This window comes from Bolinopsis microptera, chromosome 4 (assembly GCF_026151205.1).
Source record: "Bolinopsis microptera isolate Bmic1 chromosome 4, MBARI_Bmic_1.0, whole genome shotgun sequence".
Lineage (NCBI taxonomy): Eukaryota > Metazoa > Ctenophora > Tentaculata > Lobata > Bolinopsidae > Bolinopsis > Bolinopsis microptera.
In genome coordinates, this window is record NC_087075.1 from 9,140,048 (window position 1) to 9,158,494 (window position 18,447).

The 18,447-nt window shown below is 37.5% G+C and overlaps 1 protein-coding gene and 2 non-coding genes across 23 annotated transcripts in view; 2 read left to right on the forward strand and 1 right to left on the reverse strand.

Moving 5' to 3' along the window:
* Positions 1 to 5,799: 5,799 nt before the first annotated feature.
* LOC134813890 (potassium voltage-gated channel subfamily A member 1-like) overlaps positions 5,800 to 18,447 on the reverse strand; it is a 99,008-nt gene continuing 86,360 nt past the window's right edge. For 5 of the 21 annotated variants that reach the window (XM_063821806.1, XM_063821804.1, XM_063821812.1 and 2 more), the window contains 11 exons: positions 18,308 to 18,424; positions 15,717 to 15,818; positions 14,886 to 15,015; positions 14,626 to 14,756; positions 14,283 to 14,439; positions 14,063 to 14,144; positions 10,555 to 10,653; positions 9,758 to 9,838; positions 9,349 to 9,482; positions 8,081 to 8,228; positions 6,200 to 6,817 (listed from right to left, as the gene is read on the reverse strand). In XM_063821806.1, the coding sequence (XP_063677876.1) occupies positions 8,087 to 8,228; positions 9,349 to 9,482; positions 9,758 to 9,838; positions 10,555 to 10,653; positions 14,063 to 14,144; positions 14,283 to 14,439; positions 14,626 to 14,756; positions 14,886 to 15,015; positions 15,717 to 15,818; positions 18,308 to 18,424 (1,175 nt within the window). In that variant the 3' untranslated portion in view covers positions 6,200 to 6,817; positions 8,081 to 8,086. Of the gene's footprint in view, positions 6,818 to 8,080; positions 8,229 to 9,348; positions 9,483 to 9,757; positions 9,839 to 10,554; positions 10,654 to 12,011; positions 12,039 to 12,949; positions 12,974 to 14,062; positions 14,145 to 14,282; positions 14,440 to 14,625; positions 14,757 to 14,885; positions 15,016 to 15,716; positions 15,819 to 18,307; positions 18,425 to 18,447 lie in introns of all 21 variants that reach the window. The other 16 variants (XM_063821799.1, XM_063821810.1, XM_063821792.1 and 13 more) reach the window with 9 other exon arrangements.
* Positions 16,417 to 16,489, forward strand: Trnar-acg (transfer RNA arginine (anticodon ACG)). Its single transcript has one exon. It is a non-coding gene; the product is annotated as a tRNA-Arg (tRNA).
* Positions 17,538 to 17,610, forward strand: Trnar-acg (transfer RNA arginine (anticodon ACG)). Its single transcript has one exon. It is a non-coding gene; the product is annotated as a tRNA-Arg (tRNA).

Consider the following 18,447-nt stretch of genomic DNA (forward strand, 5'->3'; position numbering starts at 1 on the left):
AAAACTGTTAAGCGCCCGCTCATGGATATACACGATATCATTCCTCGCCATGAGGGCGGAACTATTGTATAGCACTCGGGCCCGTTGGGCCCTCCGTGCTATACGAAAATATCTCCGCCTCGGGCTAGCGCCCTCGTGGAGATATAAAATATTGCACGCGCGTGCGCGTGCAATATTTAGTACCGCCCTCAAGGCTGCGGTGATATCTATATATATATACATATCACCGGAGACTCCCAGGCGGAACAAAATATTGCACGCGCACGCGCGTGCAATATTTCATATGTCCCCGAGGGCGCTAGCCCGAGGAGGACATATTTTCGTATAGCACGGAGGGCCCATCGGGCCCGAGTGCTATACGATTTTTCCGCCCGCGGGTCGAGGTGATGTGGATTATATCCACCAGCGGGCGTTTTACAGTTAATATATAATCTTATAAATAAACAATGGAGCTTGTACTCTTGTATAAAAGTCAACTCTAGAAAAGGTCGCCACTTATTATTGTAACCATGGTAACACGTCACGTGTTCAATGTAAGCCAATCATAAAGGGCTGTGTCGTATATAGGGGCTGGAGATAAGAGATCCATACTGGCACTGCATTCCTGGCAGGCTTGTCCGCCGTGGCTAAATGGATCGGCGGCGGCGTTTCACTAAAATTACACCGGCGGCGGCGTACGCCGGCGTGAGCCGTGAAATCAAGGCCAACTAAATTGAGGTCTATGAAATATGAATATGATCATGTACTTAATTTGGGTAATTTAGACTTAACTTCAACAATTAATGATGTTGGTATATTGTTATGGTATTATCTACTATCAAATAAAAGTTGAGACAAATTGATACAATTATTTTATTTAAGGTAAAATAAATAAACAATAAATTATTGCTGAAATCAATCTCTCAATCTTTTTTGTTGGAAACAAAATCATAGTTTTTAGAACAAAACAGTGTATATTTGAAATTCTTAACATTCATCCTAGATCGCTGACTAGAAAGAATTAAACCTGCAGCCGACCAGGTTCTTTCAATTTCCGCACTACTGGCAGGTATACAATGCACTATTCTTACTATGTTTGAGAGTATTGGGAAAGTTTTTTGCCTATCGGCCCAAAATCTTAAAAGTTCGAATTGTAAAATTTCTTCTTCAGTCAAACTTATGAGTAGGTATCTGCTCAGTTCTTCTGATAATCAATATTGTTAAGTTAGCTAAAGGTGTGTATCATGTGTGTGTTGCCCCTAGCCGCTAATCGCTATCAGTAACTCTATCTTCAAATGAAGACAGAATTATTTTGAAGTCAGAAAATGCACGCCATACGCCGATGTACGCCGGGGTGTATCGGCGGCGTTCGGCGTGGCAAAATCACCCGGCGGCGGCGGCGTTCGGCGGCGGCGGACAAGCCTGATTCCTGGGCCGTGAGAATAATGAATGTAATGTCAGTGACGATGAATATCAATAATAGGGGGATTATTATAGTGCTGATGTGTATTGTATGTAGTGTGTTATAATAACTTTGATATAAATCAAAGTATCATGTCATCTGCTCACGAGCTGCATGAGCAGCCCTACCAGACACAAAAATAAAATATACATATCTCCGTGCTATGAAAATATTTTAAAGAACTATATTGCTACTGGTCAAATTAAATGTCACTTGTTAGCGGGCTATATCATGAGCGGGCTGTAGAGATATCGGGCCCTGTGACAGCGGGCTGGTGAGAGCCCGCTATATATAATTATATCCACCAGCGTGCGCTTTTTCGCATAGCGGGCTCTCGCCAGCCCGCTGTCAAAGGGCCCGATATCTCTACTATACAGCCCGCTCATGATATAGCCCGCTAACAAGTGACATTTAATTTGACCAGTAGCAATATAGCCCGGAGTTCTCTAAAATATTTTCAGTTTCTGTATGAGTATCGTCTCCATGTGAAATTCCTTATTACACTGACTATATATACATTTTATTTTTGTGTCCGGTAGGGCTGCTCATGCAGCTCGTGAGCAGATGACATGATACTTTGATTTATATCAAAGTTATTATACCACACTACATAATACACATCAGCACTATAATCCCCCTATATTATTGATATTCATCGTCACTGACATTACATTCATTATTCCCACGGCCCAGGAATGCAGTGCATCTCCAGCCCCTATATACGACACAGCCCTTTATGATTGGCTTACATTGAACACGTGACGTGTTACCATGGTTACAACAATTAGTGGCGACCTTTTCTAGAGTTGACTTTTATACAAGCTCCATTGTTTATTTATAAAATTATATATTAACTGTAATACGCCCGCTGGTGGATATAATCCACATCACCTCGACCCGCGGGCGGAAAAATCGTATAGCACTCGGGCCCGATGGGCCCTCCGTGCTATACGAAAATATGTCCTCCTCGGGCTAGCGCCCTCGGGGACATATGAAATATTGCACGCGCGTGCGCGTGCAATATTTTGTTCCGCCCGCGAGTCTCCGGTGATATGTATATATATGCGAGCGTGCTAAATCACTCTACAGTCGATCTTCGAGATTGTTCTAAAAGGGCCCCCGACGGTTGTAACCAACTTCAATCGATGTATTTTCGGACGCTGATTCCGAATCACCCCACATGACATAGGGTTAAAATGCTCCCCTGACGAGATATTGGCGAAATACTGTCTCGATCACGTGATATGACCGTATAAGGAAGTTAGTCTTATTTCTCGTTAGGGTTAGGGTTTCAGCATATGTTTTTGTTAAGGATTGGGTTAGGGTTAGGGTTGGGATCAGATTAGAGGGTTAGGGTTTCGAAAACTCGTTCAGAACCAGCTGGAGAACGGGTTGAAAAAGTCACGTGACAGTCGAGTGTAGAGTGATTAATCATCATCCATATATATGGGAATGTCGCCATTAGTGATCATTCGCACTATTGTATTGATAAAGAAAAATATTGTCTTATGTTTTTGTTACCTGTGGAAATGAGACACATCCAGGCTGTTGAGCACAGTAGAAGACCGGAGTCTGGGTTACTGACTGCTCGGTAGTCTCCTCTCCGCAACCACACTCGTCAGTTAGGCAACTAGAGAAACCATCACAGACTTTTTCTACAGGGATCAAACACGTCCAATTTGTTGTGTCCAATACTGGATATCCGTGCATCGACATGGGACAAGCATAAATGTCTTCAGGCGATAGAAGTAATCTGTCCCTTTTCTTCATTTTTTTGTTATAAAATGGTCTATTGTATGTAAATGAGGTCTCATTCCGAAGAAGGAAATCGTCAACTTCATCTCTGCATATTTTTTTTATCGGAAAATCTGCACGTAGTATCGAGTAGAGAGGTTGAATTTCGTACACAGCCTTGGTTATAATTACCTTTTCTTTAGACAAGGGTTCTCGTGGGTCATTGGAGCCGAGGACGAGGTCAAGGATGAAAACTTGAATTAATATACCTATCATTAAATGGCTCCTTCTTGTCATGGCACTAATTTTCAAGGACTGCCAAAAAATTCGGTATGCACGAGTGCAGCTGTCCAACGTTGAAAGAAAGAAGAAGAAAACTCGACTGCCCTATATCTAAGATAGTTTATTAAATACCGAATAAATACACGAATCAACGCTCGCGTTCTTGAAGATATTATTTTTAAGAAACCAGCAAAATAATATAATTTGATCAATATCAATTATTCCATGTTTGATGCTGTATCGAAAAATAAATTTGTAAGACTAAGCACTAAAAATAAAATCCTGATCAGTAAGAGAGCGTTGATTTGCGAGAAAGCGCGATCCGCGAGCGTTGATTCGTGGATTAATAAACATTTATTCTGTATTTAATAAATTTTTATCGTGGTGTCTGCAGTTGCTGTTGCGGCTACTGCTGCAGCCCCGGGTATTGCATCATATACTTTTAAAAATTGATTGAGGCGATGAAAAAATGTCAAGGTATAGATAAGCGGGTTTAAGTACGCTCCCAACATGTAGAGATACCGCATTTTTTCCAGCCATGCCGGTATCCAGTCTTCCCCTTTTATAACAGAGAGGTGGAACCGTACCACAGTAGGACTCCACATCACCCAGAAGAGACCTGTAACCGCCGCGGTTGTGACCAGGGCTGTGGTGGTCTGAGTGGAGTGTCCGTATTTGACTTAAAATACGTACCCACATAGGCCCACGGGACTATGTTAATCACGGTGATTACAGTAAAGGGGACCAGGGTGAGAAGACTCATAATATTAGTACCAAGGTTGGAAATGTCTCGTCCGTATATAAAAGAGCAAACAGCAAGTTTGGCATTGAAATCAGATTTACCGTGGACTTACTTACTTTAGGTACTTTAGGTTGGTTTGGCAGAGAGTGCTTCTGGACAACAGTAACTAGTACATAGTACGTCCTCCATTCATTCCTGGTTCAGATCTTTCTGTAGATTCCATTCCAGGAGTGAGTTGTTGGTGATGGCGGTGTATCCTTTGGTTGGCGGGGTATCGGGAAGAGTCTCCAAAAATCGAGCAAGTGATACCTTGAAGAGTCCTAGAGCAGTTAAACTGTTCACTTGTCGTGGGAGGAGGTTCCATAGTCTCGCTGCATTCACTGCAAAGGAATTCTCGTAATGAGTGGCCATTGATCGTTGCGATTTGTTGTTCAGTGGTAGGATTATGGCTTTTATGCCATGTCGAGCGTTTTCCTTGAATACCATGTTGATGTCATTTGGAGCAAGGTCGTTTGCCATCTTCCATGTATGGATCAGGATGTATCGCTCTCTCCGCCTCTGCAGGGAGAGCAGGTCCAGCTTCTTAAGACGGTCCCAATAGTCCAATTGTTGACAACCTAAGATACGGCGAGTGTAGTTCCTCTGAACATTTTCAATTGCTTCTATATCGGTGATTTTGCTGGGGTTCCAGACCGGGACGATCAGAGTATTATACCCATCAACGGATGGTACCCGTAATCCATAATCTTACTGGGCGGCGCTCAGCTTGTCTTTCCGCCGAATCTCTATGATTATGAACATAAATATAATAGCCTGGGGTCCCCAGGTAACCCGTAATAAAAATGGTTAATATTTGTTTTAGTTGTTCATGTTTCAGAAATTAGAACCGGCAACGAGACGCATCTCTGATCTCATTCTCAGCATGTTACAAACATTTAAGTGTAAGTTCATATACTCTGTTATGTGTTGAGTTCAGCTTTTATTGTTAAGGTTATCTAGGTTATCTTTAATATTGTTGCCAAATGGTACATTAGCAAAAGATTTCAGGCAGGGGACATGCCGATCTGGCAGGGGTATATGAAACTTCTTAAACTTTCACTTACAGGAGACAAAATAGGTCACAAAAGTTCTATTCTGTCGATCTTGGCCGATAAGGGCAAATTGTCCACCCCATTTATATTGATGTCTTTGTTACTTAATTATCAATGGTTATTGTTACTATCTTACAGTACTACTAGCTGTTTTTTGTAGTACATGCCCTGCTTCCTTCCATTCCTAAACTACCTTACAAGCTCTTCCTCTTTTACCACCCTTTTCACTCACTTCATTTCACTCATTCACTTCATATCTTATTACCACAGTATCTGCCAAAACAAACATGGTCCATGTGGAAGGGGGCCTTGACGTTGTTTACCACTTGGCCCTGCATCCCAAGCTGACGGTCGGCCTCCACTCTCTAAAAACATACTTCAGTGAAGGCAGATGGTCAACAAATAGCTTGATACATGTTTCGCGCGCGAAAAGTGGCATGCAACGTATGTCAACCATTAACAATGGGCAAGTACAACTTTTATTGTGTATTAATGATTAAGTTGCGATTAAATCGGATACTTATAGTAATAGTATTCGGATATTTATAGTACTGAGTACACAACACGCACATTTCTTAGTCTCGTCAATTTTTATCTGATCGATGAAAGTGATAGCAAAAGTGCGTAGGTTATATTTAATAATTTAATTATTTTAGAGATTTTAGCAGCATGGTTTAAGGTTTTACCACACGTTTCAAAAACAACTTCAAATTATGAGCGGCATTGTAAGAGGGCAGCATTTTGGAGCATAGGGGTGGCGAGATGGCAATGAGAGGTGGGTGGGAACTGGGAGTGCACTTACGTAAGTTACGCCACTGCAGTACGTCCAGATAGTGGATACACTATACACTACTAGCTATTAATATTACAATTAACAGTGAATGATGAACAAAATAAAACGAGTAACTTCTAAATCAGGTAACATAAGGAATGCAACACATGAACTTTCATATCCCTTAAACAGCAAAGTGATGAATATTTATTAATTGTTTTGATTCCTGCAAAGTTCAATATCCATTACAATTACAATTGTAATATACCATTGTATTACAATTATGAGCTTACTATGAAGTTGACATTTAGTGGACTTTCTGAACTGTTCCAGACAAACGAAATGTTGCGCTCACATTATTCTACACCTACCACTGATTTGAAGAAAACCTTAAATGAATCCATCAAATCTGCACAGTCTTATTTTTGATTCTTGTACAGCACAAGTTAAATCTGTTCCGACCCACGAGGATGTGCGATGTGACATCACGCTGACGTAAAGTGAAGTCATACCACGTGACATAATGTCACACCAGGTGAAATGACGTCACACAACGTGACATGACGTCACACCACGCACCAAAACGTTATCTGTACCGATCTTTTGATCTCTTTTCCATCTTAGACTTCTCGTACTCATCCGAGAATTTAGCTACGATGACTGTAACAGGGAGAGCTAGGACTATGAGACCTGCTAAGAGGGCCAGTGTTCCGAACACCATCCCCAGAGAGGACTCCGGAAACATGTCTCCGTACCTGAGGGTGGATGGAGTTAGAAGGGAGGCAGACAGAGGGGGGTACAGGTAGAGGGTGGGGCAGGTAGAATGGCGGTAGAAATACAATAAGAGAGTAAATGGTGGCAGGTGGGGAGTGGTGAAAAAGAGAAAGTATTATAAAGGAGCATTCGACGTATAAATTAGACACTGTTGATGATGTGAGGGAATAAAATAATTGACTAACAAGGGGTTTTAATCATAAAACACGAAATCCCGATTTAAACACGATATTGTTAGTAATTGTGAAGTGAATTACGATAACACTCATAACATTAACAAACTTGAATCATTTAAAACCCTCTCAAATTTTGCATAGCATAACAGAATGATTGATTTTGGTAAATATATTCTAACAACATCAAAGCATTGAGATTAAAAGTTTGATTTTATAATGTATAATATATCCCCAAATGAATCAATATTTATTTCAAGACTACCCAAAGAAAATTACTGAGTTAAAGAATTGTAATTGATATCCCGTGATTAAAACTAATAGATTTTTCGTATTAAAAAGTTATAATGCCTAATTATATGCTGCCAACAAAAATCGGGCTTCGTTGTTCGTATAATTTGAAAACCTATAATGCAAAATCTGAAGCCAATTTGACTTTTGATGCCTATCAAATGAAACAGCGATCAGCAAGATTAAATGAAGACTAAAAAGATACAAATGACGAAGAAAGCAATTATTCTTTCTTTCATTTGGAACAATTTCCTGAAATTTTAATGAAAAAGCGTGTCATAGGCTATCAGGCTCAGCAGCGAAAGTGCGCGATTTTCTTTTATAACGAGCGAAACCGTTTTTTTGGGAAGTCGGTCCCGTGAACATGTGTGTATGTGTGTAATATTGTAACAATCAGACTGTGTGCACAGAAAAGCATCCAAACAGATACACTTTGTTTGAGCTCTTCCAAGCAAAATCACCCCGTTGTACTACGAACCCCACATTTTTAAAGTCTATATTATCAATTCACATGACTTTAAATCAAAGTCGAGCTGCTTATTATGCATATTATTCATAAGTTGTACCTTTTTCTGGTCCTATCAGATTCAAGAGGTGATTTTACTTGGAACTATAATTCCCGGAAAAATGCTGTATTAAAAAAACTGCAGGAGCGTGCACAAGCGTGCAGGAGCGTGCACAAGCGTGCAGCGTGCTCTGAGATAACGTCACGTGCGTTGTGTCACGTGCGTTGCCATGGTAGCAACACGAGGCGCGCGCTGCCGTCTTGTCTACACGTACGCTAGGTTAGGTCTTGCTGCGTTCGTACTCGTCCGAGAATTTGGCGACAATGATGGTGACGGGTAGGGCCATCAGTACTAAACCCAGCATGAGGGCCACCGTCCCCAACACCATACCCAGTGGCGTCTCCGGGTACATGTCGCCGTACCTAGTGGTGAAATTCAGGGTCTAGTGCACTAGCATTACATCACGTGGTGTGAGAGACGTCACGTGGTCTGACGTCACATCACGTGGTGTGACGTCATGAATTTGTGAGACCTAGTTGTATGGTGTTATTTGGAATTTTAGAGTTTTAGCTAAAATTCTTCTTAAAATTCTCAGCAAACACTTAAACATCATGATTTTATTTTTCTCATTCTCAATATCAAGCACCACCATTCACGCACTGATCGAGTTCCCTTTTTCTGAGCTGCCCTATTTTCATGAGAATTAGATGGTGGTGCCTTACGGTTAACACCTCCAGGAGTAATGTTCAGTCTTCTCAGAAAAGTCTGAGACTGTCGACAAAATCTCACAATGCATTCTACACACCAATCACTTGTACCCATGCTCGTAGAATTTTGGGTTAAAGCACTTGTTTATGACATGGTGAAAGTTTCATTGCTCCTAATAAGAAAGTCAAAGCAGAGATAAGATCTTTAGATTTTGATGCGCCAAAATACGGCCTGCAGAAAAAGAGTAACTTATAGTGGTGTAGCAGCCAATTTCAGTCAAACATAAAACTTTAAACGGAACACTTTGGTGTAAAGAATAAAGTCAAATTGAACTTTAAATCAGTTAGTCGTCATAGATTACACTGTAGCAAAGTGGCCAATTGTCTATTTTACTATTTTAGAAAATTTAGAAAGATATTATGATCAACTAGTAAATAAACTATTTGGCTCTTTGTCTAACTGATCGAGTATTGGATAGGAGCTGAATTGTGAATTCAAAATTACATTCAAAATTATTAGGGAAAATCATCCAGTACATATAATAAACTTATAAATATAACTAATTGGTGATTGGAATGATCAACATAAATAAATTTAAACAATTAGCTAATTAATTCAGAAATGGTTAAATAATTGAATCAACAAACTCTAGTTGATTAACAAATTAACCAAATCGACTTATAAAACGACAATCCATAATTAAATAATTCAGTAAATTAAATAATCCAGTAAATTAACTGATTAAATAAATTAACTAATTAAATAAATAAATAAATTAACTTAATTAGCTAATTAAGTAAATCAACTAGTTAATTAATAACTTAATAAACATACCCGACAGTGGTGACGGTGATTACACTCCACCAACAACCAGACATTATAGAGGTGAACTTAGTTGTACCGTTTACACTAGTGGTCTTCTCCACCGTGTACATTATACTTCCAAACATTAATACTACCATAAATACCTGAAGATAACGTTTTGCTGTATTACAGATTAATGCTATAAATTCGAGTAATTGGTTGGTTGAAATGGTTAAAAGTAGTATCTCTCGATTTGGAACAAACTTACTTTTTTAGCAACGTTTAGTAATCCAAAATTGAAGTTTAAAGTTTAGGTGAATGGCTGGTTGAAATTACTTCAAGGTGAAATGTTAATTTATAAAGGTAATATGTTTCGATTATAAAAAACTGAACTATCACGTGTTAGCGCGCATTATCACGTGTCATCACCATTACTTACCATTACGAATAGGACGAACAGTTCTGTACTGGTGTTCCCAACTGCTTTTAGTAGAATTAGTAAATTTTCTGACCGTCTCGCCTAAAAACAAGGTATGTTATGATCTACCGTACGAGACATATTTAAATGGTACGAAAGTCGGTGGTTTTTCGAAAAAAAAACCACCATATATTCGGACTATTTTCCTTAATTATGACTTTATCGATTAACAATCAACTTATCAATAAAGTAAGTTATAAATATGATTCATCAAACAATTAATGAACAGTAGTATTCGATCATGAATAGCTTTAAAAATGATTTTGCACACGTTCCATTAAAAATAGGCAAGCTCTGTCACTACTTTATTGGCCACGGCGGTGAAATTTCGGGAGTAGTGGAAGATAACATTAACAAACACTGTCGGTCTCCTATTATATATCCTCTGGAGGATTATAAGTTATGTTGAGGCTAAATTTCAAAGATGAAATTGTTTACAAGATGAAACAGCTTATGAGAGAAGATCTTTGTATTTAATTTTCTCAAATATTGGGTTTCAGTTTTATAAATAATGAGATGAAACAATCCCCAAATACCATGATTCAATTTGGGGTTCGAAATGTGGCGGTTTTCGGAAAAAATTCCCATATTTTCGTTCCCAAATCATTTAGGTCACCGGAATTATGTCGAACATAAATCTGTCTCGTAAGGTATAAATCTATACTATTTTAAGGACGTCTGCGCTCTAACACTCTACTTTAAGTAATTTGCTAGTTTACACTAAAGTAGTCTGTTTAGTACAGTGCTAAAGTACTCACAAGTTTGAAGACTCGTATGACTCTGAAAACCCTACAGACTCTGAGAACCACATACCATCCCCCTGAGCCCTGCTGCTCCGCCGACCCCGCTGCGGCCTCCTGAGATACACCTTATTAGGAGGATATCAAACCAGAGGTGTGTTGAAAGTGGGCGTGAGGTTCACCTGAGGGGTGAAATGGAGAAATGGAGGGGAAATTAAAGGTTAACATGATGATACAAATAAGTGAGGAATATAATTTGACAGTGAAGCTGAGGTGTACCTGTGGGTGAAAGGTGTACTTGAAGAAAGATGGAGTGAAATGGACACGGAATTAAAAAAAAAAGAAAGGAAAAAGAAGAAAGGAAAAAAAGAAAAAAGGAATATGTAAAGCTAAATAATTGTGACGTCAGCGCAGATTTTGCAGATTTGGTAATTTATTAGTTGTTAATGATATAATTTAATTAGTAAAGTGAAGCCATCAGTGGAAAAAGCATAAGAAATAATTTACTTTATGACATGACTTATGTATAAGAATAATTCTCTCTTAATCAATAAAGTAAAATAGTTTAGAGAGATTAAATGAAGATGAATGAGAGAAAATGAATGCCAAGATGGAGTGATGGAATGACGGATCAAGAAACTATCATTTTTTAAAAAGGAAATTGAATCAATCATTGAAACTGTAAATTACCTTTACGGTAATTGTAAAGCATACTTATTTAAAAATCGTGAAAAATTGCTCCAAACCATGCACCAAAAACATTTATAAAATCAAAATGATCAATAATCATCTAGTGATAAAAATCACCATGCAAATCAATACGAGGCAAAAATCGCCATGGCGACTAAAATATCGATGAGAAATCATCATAATTTTGTGCTCCAACACAATACAACAACAATCAACATAAACAAATCGATTGATTTTAAACAGTTAAGTGTATGGAATGACATTGAGAAGAGGTAAAAGTTCGTTTGGAGAATAATTAATGGTTAAGAAATCGGCTAATAGCTTGTAGTTGCATATTTTGTTTAATCTTTTCGGCAAACGTTATCAGTAGATTGGTGCCAAATGCGCAACGCATTTGGAATTTGGTGACTATACCAAGAATACTAATCTTCACTTATTTAAAATCTGTTGATTGCCCAGATAAGCAGATATAGAAGATTACATAAGTTGGTTGAGAATAATCGATTACCCATAACGATTATCAGCCTTGGAGTTGCTAGTAATTCTTCAAAACTGATCACCGGTTACCGGTGTTGCAATGATCGGAATTTGAATGCAGATATGATTGGATGTTTACTTCTGGTAAAAGCATCATTTGCTTTAACACGTGACGTCTCACGTGCGTCACGTGTCAGTTGTCACGTGCATTGCCATGGTAACAACATGAGTTGGGTGATGAATAATGAGATGATTATTAAATTTAAATTCACTTTTCACATTTCAGCGGGTCTTACCACGCTACTTACTTTAGTGTTTAAACCGATATGCAATCCCTGTCAGTTGTTTGGAAATTAATTTAAAGTGCATTAATTCAACTAATTGAGCAAATTATTATATGATTTAGTTAATTGATTGAATACGTTGCATGCATGATTATTTATTGTTTGCTGAAAGATCGAACTCACAAGTTTTTCAATAGTAAAATGTAATGAACTTTGATTTATCGTAGGGAAAATACGAAAATGATATACAAACATAAATATATTTGTTACTCTTATTTTCTTACCACCAAAAATCTTCCAGAAAAGCTTAAAAGAATTTAGTTTTGGAGATCAAAATTATTATAAATATAACCTTATCTTCTAGTTTTAGGGACTTATTGGCGTGTGGACGATACAATAATTTTAAATTATTTTACCCGGCACTTATTAAGTTACAAATCAACAGGACACATTTATAATAAATGTACATTAAAATAAACAGTTACTGCTTTGATAACAGTGACATGCAGGAGTTGTGATACCTATTTGAAATATTTGGATGCCGCAAACGAACTTCTCTTGAAATGATCACATTTCATGGTATCATGGTTCTAATGAAAGGACCAATTATACTGATAAACAATAACATGCTCCATCTACAATTAATGCAAACTGAAATAGTTTATGAACTGGAAATGCATGTGCATAATATGCATAACTTGCATAATATACACAATACAAATGCCATGTTCATAATGCTGGATAAGAAACATATCATCATGACAAGACAGAAGTACCATTTGAGTACGGTGGGTGCAAAATCGCACAACTTTCCGTATGTTTTCTGCATTTCTATCTGCAACTAAGCAATTAAAATGAGAAAATATGCGAATAATTTACACCGCACCCAGATGGTCCCTGATCTGTAACGAGACAAGACTAAAAAGAGTAAGACACATTGTAACAATCAGATATTTACTTACTAAGCCCTGTGCAGCTACTAAGCCCTACAAGGTAATGAAAACATCATTCTAGATAACACGTAATAACGCGCACTAACACGTGATAACACGTAATAACACGTGATAACGCGCACTAACACGTGATAACGCGTAATAACACGTGATAACGCGCACTAACGCGTGATAATGCGCATTAACACATGATAACGCGCATTAACACGTGATAACGCGCGCTAACACATAATAACACGTGACAAGGTTTACTAACACGTGATTACACGAGATTTACTAAGTGCAATTGAATGAAAAGATTCTATAGATCTGGATACTGTGGGAGACTAACCATTAATGCTTAACACGTTGAAGTGATTTTACATTTTATTAGTTAATGTGCCGTATGCTGATGGGCAAAAAATTCACCTCCCCAACAGTATCCAAATCCTAGTTAACACGTGAAATGTTTTAAAGATAACATTCAGTTTGTTAAGGAAACATTCAATTTGATTACGTCAAGAAGATTCTGTTGTTTATTAAAGTGTACAACAATACCCTGATTTATCGTGATTCTTGGAGGAGACCAAATTTGTGGAGTATTTCATCCGCCTTTTTGAAAATCCCGGTAAATCGAGGTTCTGATGTACACTTAATAAGTCCAGTAGATATTAGAAACTTCACGGCACATGTTTGGGCTTATCTGCTCTTAGTTAAACATCACAGCTTAAAGCACGACCACGAAAATCTTGCCACTAAAAGCTCTAAATTGCAACGAGCTACTAATGGCTAATTACTACTAATTACTACTAATTACTAATGGAAATAAAACTTAAAGCTGGAAATTCAGAGGGCCAGAAATTCAGAGGGCCAGATTTTCGGGGTTGTGCTATACAGTCATATCACTGCTAAAGAGGCACACGTAATTGTATCCTTATTGCGGGAGGTATTGTACATTAGAACCAGTGAATCACAGGTTGTGTTCATTTATTTGGTGGCTCAAACGTTGACTCAGACTGCTTAGTATTACCAATAGTTGGAGTCTGCTGGAATCCACTGATTCCAAGTTTATCTAATCGTGTCAATGACTGTTCAGTGTTTATTAGCTCTGATGATTAAGTAAATGAGTTAAATAGTACATACCTGTGGCCCATGGTATGCCATTATAGCTAATTCCATGTAAAACGGTAGTATTGATAATAGATCCATCCAGGGTAATATCTGCCTGAATAAATACAATATTTTAGAATATATTTAGACCTTTTATAAGGAAATATTCAATGAAAAAAAGGATAGCCATCATTGAAGTGAGACCTTAAAAATCATAATTAGTATAAACTAAGGATTGAAAGGTTTCACTAACTTTAAAAATGCATTTTTACTCTGCGCTGACCACAATCGTGCCATATAATCTGCAGTAAAGAATGCCATGATAAAGGCATTAATACCAAATAGATGGTAGTAATATTTGTTCTGAGGGTTTATGAAATAGTCTTTTACTTTTCCTTCTGTTTCGAGAACTGAAATAAATGCGAGGGTTAAATTTATGTAATTACACAATTACATAAATCATGTATTTAATAATTAATTGACAACAATTGTTAATTGTAGATAGTTATTGATGGCACGTTAAGTTCTGCTAATCAACGTGTAAAGAGTGGGAAATATACGACGTCTTCAGCACTCAGCAGAAAATTCTTACCAACCTAAAAAAGATATAGAGACTAAGATAAAGAAGCAATCTATGATTGCATAAAGTGAAGCACATCGTGATGACTCTGGCACGTTTATAAGACTATCAATCTTCGCTTTCCATTGCCCTAAACTTGTGTTATCTCTGAAAACGTACTTTATTATACCTGGCAATTTTGCTATTTTTCTTAATAATGACTTAAACTTCAAGTCTAAATATTCTGAACACATTATAAAACTAGCACAATGTATTTCCTTGCACTGGCCTCTGTACCTGATTTCCTCAACAGCTGGGGAGGGAACTGGTTCAAATTCCCGGGGGGTAAGTGGTATCTTGAAGTACTCAAACTCCCGCGTCACCAAACCTTCGTCTAACGTGTCACATAAGTAGGGGATCTGTCCATCTGGAAATAACGGCTGTTATCTAAAACTGTCCTATATAAGGAGCTAATAAGGAGCTAATAAGGAGCTAATAAGGAGCTAATAAGGAGCTAATAAGAAGCTAATAAGGAGCTAATAAGGAGCTAATAAGGAGCTAATAAGGAGCTAATAAGGAGCTAATAAGGAGCTAATAAGGAGCTAATAAGGAGCTAATAAGGAGCTAATAAGGAGCTAATAAGGAGCTAATAAGAAGCTAATAAGGAGCTAATAAGGAGCTAATAGGGGGGCTAATAAGGAGCTAATAAGGAGCTAATAAGGAGCTAATAAGGAGCTAATAAGGAGCTAATAAAGAGCTAATAAGGAGCTAATAAGGAGCTAATAAGGAGCTAATAAGGAGCTAATGCTGTCCTTTTTAGGAACCTTTGATCAACTCTCCAGGGAGCTAATAAGGAGCTAAAATTGGTCTCTGTAGTCTGTACTACAGCGAGCTAAACTTGAGTACTTAGAAGTTCAATTTACGCCTGTTATTGAGTTATAGAATCGAATGAACTAACACAAGGCGGTAAGCTTAAATTCTCCTCGATGTAGAATGGATATGCATTTATGTTAGACGAAACTTTGAGTTAGTTTCAATATGGTTAGTTCATCAAATATCAGGAAGTAACACTCTGATTATAATGTCTAATACCTGATAAACAGTAACTGACAATAGTAACTCTAATACCTGATAAATAGTAACTGACAATAGCGTCGAAAGCCTCTCTGTTTCTGTCAAAATAATAAGCTGATAGGTCTTGTCGGTAGTATCGCTTTATATTATCTGAACCTGAAATGGGATGTGATTCTTAGATAGTCTAAAGACTGTTCTACTGCCTTTTAAAAATGTTTAATGTATCTTTTTGTAAACATGAAGTTTAAGGATGATGAACAAACACGAACTTATCAAAAATTAAATGAAATTACGATAATTGTTTGGCATTCGGCCTTTGGGCGAGCAGAATGGCAAAGAAATTATTGGATACGAACAAAAAAGTGTGTCAAATAGACTTAATCGATGATTCACGACTGAGTTTCACGTATGCGTAGGAAATTATTGATTAATGGATGGGGACACTGGGTACTTAATTGAGATAATTTAGTTTCCGTGACTTATCACCACATTTATAGAGATTAGAGAGGTATGTAAGCCATAAGGGCATTACAAGTAACAGAGGACAGAACCTGTACAAGTGAATTGGATAGTGACTAAAGAATTGAGAAATTAGCTCCGGTTTCATGTCACACTAACACATTGGACAACTGAACATGAACTGAACACACAGACGTCAGACAGTAACTTGTCATGACGCAGACAGTTGAAACTATTATAGCAATACAAACACTTTAGCAGAGTATAATAATAACATTATTTCCTTTCAATTGTCGGCCGCGTGGCCCAATGGTTAAGGCGCCTGCCTACGGAGCAGGAGATTCCAGGTTCGAGTCCTGGCGTGGTCGCTTTTTTTCATGTCATTTAAAGATAAGAGTATGGTTATCCCAGTTATTATAATGCTCGTTCCTATCATTATTGTTATCATATTTTTGGCGACATGTACATCGTACACTATACATTGTACATTATATCATTAAAAGGAAGTATAAGATTGCCGCGCGTTACTGAAAGTTTATGCCGCTACAAGTTTGCGGAAGAAAACAGCATGGTATTGCTATTTAATTTAATTTTGTTTGCAGACCTGAAATATATCCTATATGAATCATCATGAATGCTTGATGTGCTTTTCATCATTTAAGTGTCCAGTCAGATAAATGCTAACTGTTACGATTTACTGCGAACCAATTACAGTATAGTATGCAGATTGCAGTCAGTTTATAATATACAATGTACAATTGTGTAATTACTGAACGCTTGATCGTTTTGACGTTCTTACTATCATGTTATTTTAATCGTTAATATGCTAATTGCTATGATATTTTAATTATAACGATGAATTAGTTAACATAGCGAATCGCTGCACTGAACATGAACATTAAATAACGAGGCAAATTAGTTTTGCCGATCAGACACATGACACATCGTAATGATTACCATTTTATGGTAGTAATTAGCATATAATTGGAACGCTTAATCATAAGATATTTTGAATAACAGATCGACCTTGTATGATAAACCAACTATACCAATTATCTGACTGATATTTGGACCGAAAATGTTCTGCTCCTGTCGGGTATACATATTTTACACTAGCGGTGTGCTATTAATTTTTAAGAAATTAATAAGCCAGCAAATCTTTGCAATATTCTAATTTTAATCATTGCGATCATCAATGAACAATCACTGAATCAGTTGTTACACTTACAGTTTATTTATAATTAATATTATGGTTACGATCTGTTACTATGAACTTAATTTGATTTCAATAAAAACTTGACAGATTGTAAGCTTTTTTGTTTGTCATACTTACACAATAGCCGCAAGATTCGGTTGCATGCAGTTAAATCTATTCTATGCATGAAAATCGAGAAAAATGATTCAATCCTTCATATCGGCCGCGTGGCCCAATGGTTAAGGCGCCTGCCTACGGAGCAGGAGATTCCAGGTTCGAGTCCTGGCGTGGTCGCTACTTTTGCACGTGCATTCAATTTACCACAGGCGCGCAAAACTTTGGTATCAGCTGAGGTGTGCTCAGTATGTGTATATTTATAATAACGGACATTATCTATCTCTTTCTCCCACAGTGTATGTTGACGAAATTGACACCACGCCATCCGGACCAAAGCATTACTATTGCATCCAAAAATGGCATGAAAATCTATTAAGCTGACTTCTTGCCGTGTGTCACACTTAGCAGGTTTCTGTTAAACCTTATATTTGCGTTTACCGTTACACGTTTTACTGCAGTACGATAATGAGAATAATAGCACGGACTGTTATATAAAAAAAGAAGGTTCAAAGCATTATATGTTTTAGCTAATGTCGTACTGTGTAACTTGTTGCTGGTCTAGGTTTTCTAGATTAGACAGGTTTATTAATAGTGCGGGGGACTTATGGTGCGACTTTCTTACCATCTGGGATATGAAAGAAACTTATATCGCAACTGTCATGTGCATTAAAGTTTATTTGGAAAAATGATCTCTGGCACGTGAATATCTGTTAGTACTTTAGAAGTTGGCTAAAAACCACGTCAAACTATATTTTAAAAGCGGCAGAGTTTAAAAATTAGAAAATTCTAAAATATTCTAGAACGTTCATGTTTAAGTATTATAAATACAAATATTAAATAAGTGAAATGATAAACGAATAAAGTATTAACACACCTAGCAGGGTGTTGGGGTGTTGTCTGAGTAGATCCCGTTTTAAGATGAAAGTGGCTCCCGCCACGTTTATATTTACCCACGTGGACTGGTGATCATTGTGGTCCTTCAACCCATCCACTGAGGAGGAAAAATATTAAAGA